The sequence below is a fragment of the Bison bison genome, unplaced genomic scaffold (genome assembly GCF_000754665.1).
Source record: "Bison bison bison isolate TAMUID 2011002044 unplaced genomic scaffold, Bison_UMD1.0 scf7180017864261, whole genome shotgun sequence".
Lineage (NCBI taxonomy): Eukaryota > Metazoa > Chordata > Mammalia > Artiodactyla > Bovidae > Bison > Bison bison.
Genome location: NW_011494833.1, coordinates 32480 through 42560, shown reverse-complemented (window position 1 = coordinate 42560; position 10081 = coordinate 32480). Strand labels below are relative to the sequence as shown.

The window sequence follows — 10081 nt, the reverse complement described above, 5'->3', positions numbered from 1 at the left end:
AACAAGTTGACTTGATGTAAATGGTAAATTCTGTCCATCAACTTGTCAACACTGAAAAACTTTCAAGATGTATAAGTAGAAGTGAAACTGGAGAGTTTACTACCTGTAAGGATCTTGTATTTTAATTTGAAAAGCATTTTATTTGCATAATCATGTATTTAACCTGTATATAAAATCATCCATGACACATTAGGGGAGAAGAGCAGTAACTGAATTCTAGGTTAATGCAGCACATTGACATGAATCCAGAAACTCACACAAAGCTGGTGGAGAACTTCAAGTGATGCGTTTGTACATATACAACCTTAGAAAAAAAATTAAAAGATCACCTCAGCACTTCATCTGGTCTGGAGACTCGTGTTTAGAAACTCTAGCTTGCTCGTGAATCGCTGTTTTGGTTATACAGAGTTCCTGATTCCCAATGGAAAAGACTTGAGGCACTGACGTGCATCTCTGCCCTGAGAGCAGAGAAGGTAAAGGTTGTCAACTTCAGGTATCTCCTCACACGGAGAGAGTCGCCACCCAGACCCCATCAGAATGGTAGAGTAAATAAGTCAAATCAAACGTGAATGATCAGGGGCCAGTTTGTAAGACTCAATGATAAATTATTCTAAGTTTGAGACTATTCCAAAGAGGGAAAGTTGAACCTTTTTGCTGAGATGTTAATTGAGCAACTGTTCGTGGAATTTGCTAATCGTGACACAGAATGCAAGCCCAAATTTGTTGTCCAGACACATTCCTCTGCTGACAAAGGCAGGTGATGATTTTCTTCTATTTTAGGTTGATCCAAGAAAAGAAGGAGAACACGGAGCAGCGGGCCGAGGGGATTGAGAGCAGGGTGGGCACGGGGAGCTCAAGCAACCTTCGTCGTTTTAAATCCTTGAACTCCCTCAACCTGAATGCCACCTCCTCGCATGCCGGCTCCTGCCCGCCCAGCAGAGGGCGCTCCAAGCCCCGAAGGAGGCGGCACAGCCTGGCGCGGAAGGTAGACAAGCTGGGCATCATGACTCTGGTATGTGTCGGCCTCCTCCCTGCCGCGTCCCTCCCCGAGAACACTACTTTTCTTTTGTTTGTTTGTTTTTTCTCTTTTTACCCAGAAGAAAGTCAGGTACATTTGCTACGCTCAGAGGTCTAAGATTTTTAAAACTGCCTAGTCTTTCATCGGGCTTCCCTAGTGGCTCAGACGGTAAAACATCTGTCTGCAATGCAGGAGACCCGGGTTCGATCCCTGGGTTGGGAAGATGCCCTGGAGAAGGAAATGGCAGCCCACTCCAGTATTCTTGCCTGGAAAATCCCATGGACCACGAACCCTGGTAGGCCACTGTCCATGGGGTCGCAAAGAGTCGGACACAACTGAGCGAAATCATTCCATAATCGCACAGCGACAAATTAACAAATTAGTCTTGATATTTGGACCACCGGCTTAGCACGTCATCATGAACTCAGCCAGAGCCTGCCTCTGTAACGCTGGGCCTGGCCTGTGCTGGACACAGCAGCTGCAGGAAGTTGCTGTTCTCAGGGAGCAGACCGCTTCGTGAGAGTAACCGTAGGCAGCTCTCACTGCACGTGGAAACCGGGCGGCACATTTCCCACTGGGGATGCCTGGCTGCAGGGTGCAGGGCATGCGGCGGGAACCAAACCAAGAATCTACACTGGTCTTGCTGATGGGCCTGGCCGCGCGCTCAGGCCAGCTCTGCGTGTGAAACCAGGTTAAAAGCCCGGTGCCCCAGGGCCCCAGGGAAGAGGTCGGGCTTCTTCACTCTTCCGAGTCTGAAAACAGGATGACGACCTAGGGCTTTTGGTGACAGAGTGTGCAGCTCTAAAGCACGTGTTCCAGCTTTCTTCCATGTTTAGCTTAGGTTTTGTGAGTGCATTGCTGTTTACCCCATGAAATCATGTTTACAGCACTCTGCTTTGTCACTGCACTTGTATTATCCCTTTTTTTGTTGTTACCACCCATTTCATGTTAGCTGCATTGTTAGTCAGCATATAATTAAATTAACTGTGAATCATTTTAGCGGCATGTGAAGTGGTAACTAGTCCATTTTGTGGTCTTTGGAGACACTGTTTTTCTAATTTGCATCTTTGGCTAATTAGTTGATATTTAAAATTCTTTGACGATTTCTCTGTGGTTTCATGCTTGATTTCCTTCCGAGTATTTGTAAAAGAACAGTTCTGTATATTTTGTCCTGTTGTTGGAGTTCTCTGACAGTGTGTCTGCTTTCATCATTGGTTTTGATTTCCTGGCTCATCCTGTTGTCTGCTTAGTGGTTGTCAATCCAGACCCCAGCTTCCCACCACTGCCCCCCTCGCCCCCCAGGCTGTAGTTTACCCATCCATCTCCCCTTCCCCGTCCTCCCACCTGCTCTGGTCATAGCAGTGTTGTGGGTGCACTTAGTCGGGTTTGTGCTTTGTCTTCATGTCTCATTAAATGGTGTTTTCCCCCCAGAGCAGTAAGTTTGAATTAGCCTATCACTATGCATTTACAAGCATAATGTAGATGGATCCTCAACTACATATCATGTGTAATTCATAAATGAGATTATCCTTACCTATAGAAATGATCTTCTTAAGTGTAGAATTAATGGACTTTTGACACAATATCCTTTCTATTTTGGTGCTTGTATTTAAGACTATAAATCTCATCAGCTTTTGCACAGTTAATGTTTCTACTAGACTCTTTAAAAAACTATCTTCTATGGTGAATAAAATGTAAAGACTGCACCTGCTATTATGCTAGCTTCCATTCTTACATATTTTCACAGGGAACCTACTTTAATAAATTTATTTTGAGAAATTTTACATCAAATTCTAGGTAAGCATTTTACATTAATATCCAATAGGTGGTTAGATTTGTTCAGTGTTAAAATAGGTATTATGGTAACTTCCTCATCAGTTAAATCACTATTTTAAAGTATAACATCTTTTTTATTAAGAGAAACTAACTTATAGAGAAGTTTGGCTGAGAATAGACAACTGTTAAGGCCCTTTATTGTAGAGAATGCTGTGCTTTAATAAATCATGATGTTGTAATAGAACTGTATCTTCCTGAGTAATAATTTATAGTGTTTCTCTAGTAAATCTTGAATAGCTTATTTAACTTCTGTGGTCAAAAAAAATGTTCTGTTTCTAGTTACACGTTGTCTAAATCTTCATCTCACTTCTATGTTTGCCATCATTTTGGCTATACTGTGTTTGTCTATGCCGATTCTTGAAGTTTTAGCTTCAAAGTCACAATACATCTGGTTTCTCTTCCTTTCTTTGCATGCATCTATCAGCCTAGTGATTTAAGGAAGCATTGTTGAAAGGTAAACTATTTAGTAATTTAGCATGCCTTTGTTTCTCTGTGAAGTATTAGAGAGTCTTTATCATTTTATGTGAATGAACACTGTGTGGTTATGTACTGGTGAAGAACTGACATTTTAATGGAAGTAATGAAACTCACCCACCACTTAAAATATGTTGATGGTTCTGTTGAAAATAGGTCATTCGTTGGGACGATTGTAACAGTTTGCCTATATCCCACTTGTTTGCCTTCTAATCATCTCATGCTTATTTATAGTAGACATAGTATTATTTATTATTTTTAAAATTTTCTTTACTTATTTTTTTGGCCATGCTGCACAGCTTGTGGGATCTTAGTTCCCCAACCAGGGATCAGACCAGTGTCCCGGCAGTGAAAGTGCCAAGTCCTAATGTCTGGACTACCATGGAATCTCCGCTTAGAGTTTTTTTAAAACAAATGACTGACTCAGAGCCATAGATGTTAGATTTGGAGGAAGCCAATTTAATGATGGTGGGTAGCAGTGTGCAGGAGACTCTGTGCGCCAGGCACCGTGTCAAATGCTTTCCGAGTCTGTCATCTAATCCTACAGACACCCAGGTGAGGTCCAGGCTGCTGTTATCCCCATTCAGCAGACATGGACACTAAGGCTTAGAGAGGCCGGGCACCATGCCCAGGCTCGCACACCCAGTAGCAAATGTATAGTGAGACCTGTCTGGACCCTGAAGGGGTTAATCTGTTCCCCACACTGTTGCCACCACTGTCTTTCCTGTCTTCAGACCCAGGACCAGCGGAAAAGCTGGGAGTCCAGGCGAGATCATTTTTTTTTAATTAGTTTATTTTTTAATTGAAGGATAATTGCTTTACAGAACTTTATTGTTTTCTGTCAAACCTCAACATGAACCATCCATAGGTACACATACATCCCTTCCCTTTTGAACCTCCCTCCCGTCTCCCTCCCCATCCCACCCCTCTAGGTTGAAACAAATCAGTTCTTAGTGAAGACCTAGGACGGAGGAGCCTGGTAGGCTGCAGTCCATGGGGTCGCTACGAGCCGGACTCGACTGAGCGACTTCACTTTCACTTTTCACTTTCATGCATTGGATGAAGGAAATGGCAACCCACTCCAATGTTCTTGCCTGGAGAATCCCAGGGACGGGGGAGCCTGGTGGGCTGCCGTCTATGGGGTCACACAGAGTCGGACACGACTGAAGTGACTTAGCAGCAGCAGTTTACTTTATGTAAACCACAGTGAGCAAATTACACTCCAACTGCGTGTAAGCACTTCAGTGTGTAGCCCCCAGTCTGTATGTTTCTGAGAAAGACAAGCCAGACACATGGTGTTCGCATGCAGGGGTTAGGTACCTTTTCTATACTTCACTTGTTGTCATAGGTTCAGTGACCTGCATCATCACTAAACATGATCTTGGGTGGTGGTACAAGCTGTTTCCTTTTCTCCTTCAAACAGAAAGGTCTGGACAGCTTTGCTGAGAGGTTTCTTACTGTTGCTAGTGGTTCTCCTGAGCGGCATCTGGCGATGAACACAGTCCTTTCATCAGGGCAGTTCATGCCATGCAGGGTTCACGGTGCTGGCGTGGCTCCGCTGTCCTGCCTGGCAGGGCCATCTGGTCGCTGGATTCAAGGGAGAGCGGAGCCTGGCTGCAGGGAGGCTCCAGGCCAGGATCTCTGCACTCAGTAGGGTGTTCTCGCTGCCCCACGGCCCCGCTTCTCTTGAACAAGACAGTCCTTTAAGATGGCATTAAGCTAGAACAACACATTTTTTTGTACTTGGCGGATAGCATCGCTACTATGTTTTCAAATAAGTTTCTGGTTATAATGTAAAGCCTGTGTGATTGCCTTTTTCGACACAGTCTATCGTTAGCCAATTTCACACTTACCTCACTCCCTCAGCTGCCACCTTTACCGGAAGAGGTACAAGATGACAAGACCGCCATCAAATGTGAAGCCTTGACCCCCGCCTTGCTGCGGTTCCTTCGGCTAGACCGGCTGGACAGGGGGTCACCGCACAGAGCCAGCTACGAGGACATCAGGGACGCCCACAAGTAAGGGGCCTGCGCGCCTCGTTGTCAGTCTCAGGAGCCCTGCGCCTCTTGTCTTCAAAGAGTTGCAGGGATGATTGTAAAGGAATCCCACTGGATTCAGTGCTTGTGTTAGTGGTGAACTTCAGGTGCTGGGGTAGAAGAACTCAGTGACCTCAGTGATTTTAGAAAACATCCGTCTCTACGTATTGACTCCTGTGGGAGATTTCTTCCTGCTCTTGCTAGAGCTCTGCCCGGCCTGGGTGCATTCCTGATGGTTACGGCTCCGTGCCTCTTGGATTTGCTCTTGAGGGTCCCTCCCTTTTTCTCAGGGGTCTCCTCTCAGGAGACTGTCTGTCACCTCCTGTGACTGACCCTGTCCTCATTCAGACCCCCACCTGCTGAGCTCCTGTTGTGAGCCAGGCAGCACTCGATGGAGGGCACATGTGGTCACCTGACCAGCAGCCCTGCACGGTGACCGTCACTCTCTGCCATGGCCGGGGACGGTCATCCTGCGGGAAGCGGGGGGAACTGCCCTGAGCTGGGGAGCTTGCCTTCTCTGGGAGGGTCATCACCTGCCAAGCAGCGACCCTGAGGGAGGGTTGGAGAGCCCTCTGCACCAGCTCGTCTGGAGTGAAGCCCTCCTCAGGGGAGAGCTCCAGGCAGAGAATCTCAGCTTCCCGGGGCCATTGTTTGTGGCCGGAAGCCTGCATTGCTCGTGTCGAGTGTGGTTGGTGAAGGAGACTCCACTGTCTGCTGCGAGGTTGAGGCGCGGGTGTTGCTGGGTGGCCAGTTCTATCAGTAGGTCTTGTGGAGGGGTGTGTGCTTGCACAAGGGTGCCGGTTAAAGGTTGTTTTCTCTCCCCAAAGCTCGACAGGCTCTCAGGACGGCCCCGGGGGCAACCCCAGCAGCAGCAGCAGCAGCAGCCAGGACTCACCTCAGAAAGCCCCAAAGAAGAAGGGCATCAAGTCCTCCATCGGCCGTTTGTTTGGCAAGAAGGAGAAGGGCCGGCCTGGACACCCCGGCAAGGAGGTGCTAGGACCAGGTGGGTGCTTCACCGTTCAGAGGGAGGAGGGTCTGCATGCATGTCCCTTCTGTGTCTCTCCCGCTGTCCCCACGAGGCCCCTGTCACTCACGCTGGGTGTCCTCCTGGGAGGAGCAGAGGAGGCATCTGTCTTCTTTAGGGTCCGAGATGATCGGATCAGTTGATGAACGGATGTGTGGATGGATGGAAGAATTAAGAGTTAAAGGATGGATGGATTAGTGAGTGGATGGATGGATGAACAGATGGCTGGCCAGATGGGTGGATGAACAGAGCATGGAATGAATATTGCCGATGTTTATACTCCAGTGCTAGAAACATACTCTACGAAATGAGTAGGAGCTGGGCAATGATTGTTTCCTCCAGAACAGTGACAAGTGTTTGGAAATGGCCTAAGTGCTCATCAGTGAGGGGTGAGGTAAAATCTGTGGACACCCCACAAGGAACAGCACCTCTCCTTCCTGCCACTTTCCCCATCCCCAGGAGCTCATCACGGGTTCTGCCCATGCCCCCTACTCCATCCCACAGCCACGCAGGTCCTCCTGGCGTCTCCTCATCACACAGTGTTATCATCAGGCCCCCATCTCACTCGGCTTCATCTCCTTAAGGACAGGATATGTTCCTGCCTCTTCAGCCAGAGATTTGTTGAGTGTCTTGTTTGTGTTGGGTGTGGGATTTATAAGGGTAAGTAAAACAGATGTGGTCTGGAGTACAGTTAAGTGAGAAGAGAGAAAAAGGAGCAGATTATTAAATGCTATCCTTATTATTACTAAATATAACGCTGAGATGGATGGTGCATTGATTATATACCAGATGCTGTGTGTGCCCCTTACCAAACAGGTGCTGCCACCTCCCGATTTACAGAGGAGGAGACAGTGATGGTCATGCGGTTAGGGAGTGGTGAGGGCAGGTTCACACCCATGCAGTGGGACCATGCACTTTGCCGAGCCCCAGCCACCTCTCTGGTGGATGCAACAGGAGTGAGATGGTTCTATGACATCACTGATTCGATGGACATGAGTTTGAGCAAACTCCAGGAGATAGTGAATTACAGGAAAGCCTGGAGTGCTGCAGTCCGCGGAGTGGCAAAGAGTCGGACACAACTGAGCGACTGAACTAAAACCTGAGTGTGTGCTGAACTGCTTCAGTCGTGTCTGACTCTCTGTGACCCCAGGGACTGTAGCCCACTAGCTCCTCTGTCCATGGGATTCTCCAGGCAAGAAGACTGGAGTGGGTTGCCATGCCCTCCTCCAGGGGGATCGAACCCACATCTCTCGTTATCTCTTGCAGTGGCAGGCAGGATCTTTACTGCTAGAACCACCTGGAAAGCCCCAGTGAACGCTGACAACTAGGAAATGCAGAAAATAAGGGCTGCTCCTAAGTTAAACTGGAAGAGCAGCAAGTACAGATTGTAAAGAGGAAAACACACGATGACCGACAACAGTGCTGACAGAAACAAGCAGGGATGCGTTCACCCACATCAAGAAAATGTGCCATTCGGAAGAGGAGCCCTTGGAGGGACAGTTGGAACCAGAATGAAAACCAAGGCCATGGTCAGCAGTGCCCACTCACACGGCCCGAGTGGAGTGGTGTCACTCACCGGGCTTTCTGCGTCCCCAGAGCTGCTGGCGGTAACATCTGGGCGCTGAGGCCAGGCAACGTCCCCGAGTGAGCTAAGGCATCCCTGCTCTCCTTCCAACGCTGCTGCGGGGCCCTCTGTGGGCGGCCACCCTCATCCCCTGCTCTGCCACCCGCTGGGGCCCGACTGTTCCCCTGGGATCCTTTCAGCCCTTGAGCTTGTGTGTTCCCAGCCCTCTGCCACACCGGACTGGGATGCAACTCAGGACTTGGGCTTGAGATATTAAGGAGACCGTGAATCTGGAAGGACACAGCCCTGGGGCCCTCGAGTGACCACGTGAGAGAGCTGGAGAGCAAAGCCCCCTCGGGGAGGAAGCAGAGCTTTGAAACGTGCCCACACCCACCGCTGCCTCGGCACAAAGTGCCTTTTCTTTGCCTCTCCTCGGCCTGAAACAGACCCCAGCTGCTACTGCTGCTCCGCAGGTGATTCCTAAAGATGCACCTCCTGCAAGAGCTATTGTCCTGCTGCTCTGGGGCTGCCTAAGTGTGCTCAGGAGTGTCAGACAAGTGGGGCTGCCACGCCTGATGCTGGGGGAGGGCCTGATGCTAGACTAGGGCCTGATGCTGGAGGAGGGCCTGATGATGGACTAGGGCCTGATGCTGGGGGAGGTCCTGATCCTGGACTAGGGCCTGATGCTGGAGGAGGGCCTGATGCTGGGGAGGGCCTGATGCTTGGGGAGGGTCTGATGCTGGACTATGGCCTGATGCTTGGGGTAAACGTATGATGCTGGTGGGAAGGTGTGATGATGGTGGGCAGCCTGCTCCCAGATGTACGCAGAGTTGTGATTATAAATATGAGAAATCTTTTTTTCATACTTTCCTGACCACCTTGCTATGTTCTTTTTTTCTGAAACATAATTCTGTGCAATATAGATTTGATTTCTGCCATACATCAACATGAATTAGCCATAGGTGTTCAAATGTCCCCTCCCTCTTGAATCTCCTTCCCACCTCCCTTTGCTACATTCTTGTCTCTATGGATATATGAATAATAAAGACTTGACTAAAATAACATAAAAAGTTCCCACACACAAGCATGCACACGCACACTCCCTAGTGCATCATTCGGGTCCGCGTCAGGGTTGCCCTCGGCCACCCCGCCCTGGGATCCACGGTGAGCCTTGACACCTGCACTTTGTTTCCACCCTGGGCCCACTGCCCACGCCTCAGCAGCAGAGGGGCCTTGTCCCCGCAGATGCTGAAGTGATGAAGCCTCTTGTCTCCGGAGCCAAGGATACGAACACCTAGTCGGTCGTCCTTTGGGGACACCTATACTTCCACCTTCTAGCCTTTCCATTGTATCCATCTGTTTTCTCTTAACAGAATGTCCGTGTGATGACACGGGCTCCCATTACCAGCTCTGGTCTGTTCTCATTGAGAGTACAGCTTACCCTCGTCACTCTTTATTGGCAGCAGGAAATTTTGCTCCAGTACTTTATTGAAGCAGTGAGTGCAGTGAAGTCGCTCAGTCGTGTCCGACTCTTTGCGACCCCGTGGACTGTAGCCCGCCAGGCTCCTCTGTCCATGGGATTCTCCAGGCAAGAATGCTGGAGTGGGTTGCCATTTCCCTCTCCAGGGGATCTTCCCAACCCAGGGATCGAACACGGGACTCCGGCATTGCAGGCAGATGCTTTATCCTCTGAGCCACCAGGGAAGCTCTGACTTTATTGAAAGAAAGCAATAAATAATACTGTGATAAAAATAGTTCAAAAGTAGACTGTACATACTTTGTCACATATTCGGGAAGTTCACAAAAGATTAATAGGAAAATAGAACGGTAACAATGAATTGTACAAGTAAATTAAAGGCGGAACCCACATGTAAAGAGACATGCTGTCTCTGTCTACCGAGATACCAGCTGCATAATAAATATCGCACCATGACCTGAACGCATCTCTTGCTGGCTTTTAATGTGCCGCTGAAAAAGTAAAAGTTACATTTGCTACTTATACTATTCAAAATGGCTATGTCATCAAAATCTAAAAATGTACGCCTAGGTCCATTCTTTAAACATGTTTACAAACAGATGTAAAAAGATGATTTACATAAGAAAAATAAGGCCTTTGTCAGAGTTGCACT

General features: G+C 48.4%; 1 protein-coding gene across 1 annotated transcript in view; it reads left to right on the top strand.

Annotated features, from left to right (window-relative positions):
- LOC104994591 (liprin-alpha-1-like) overlaps nucleotides 1-10081 on the top strand; it is a 35103-nt gene that overhangs the window by 15373 nt on the left and 9649 nt on the right. The window contains 4 exon segments of the mRNA XM_010848220.1: nucleotides 781-1012; nucleotides 5195-5346; nucleotides 6192-6397; nucleotides 7085-7103. Of these exon segments, the coding sequence (XP_010846522.1) occupies nucleotides 781-1012; nucleotides 5195-5346; nucleotides 6192-6397; nucleotides 7085-7103 (609 nt within the window).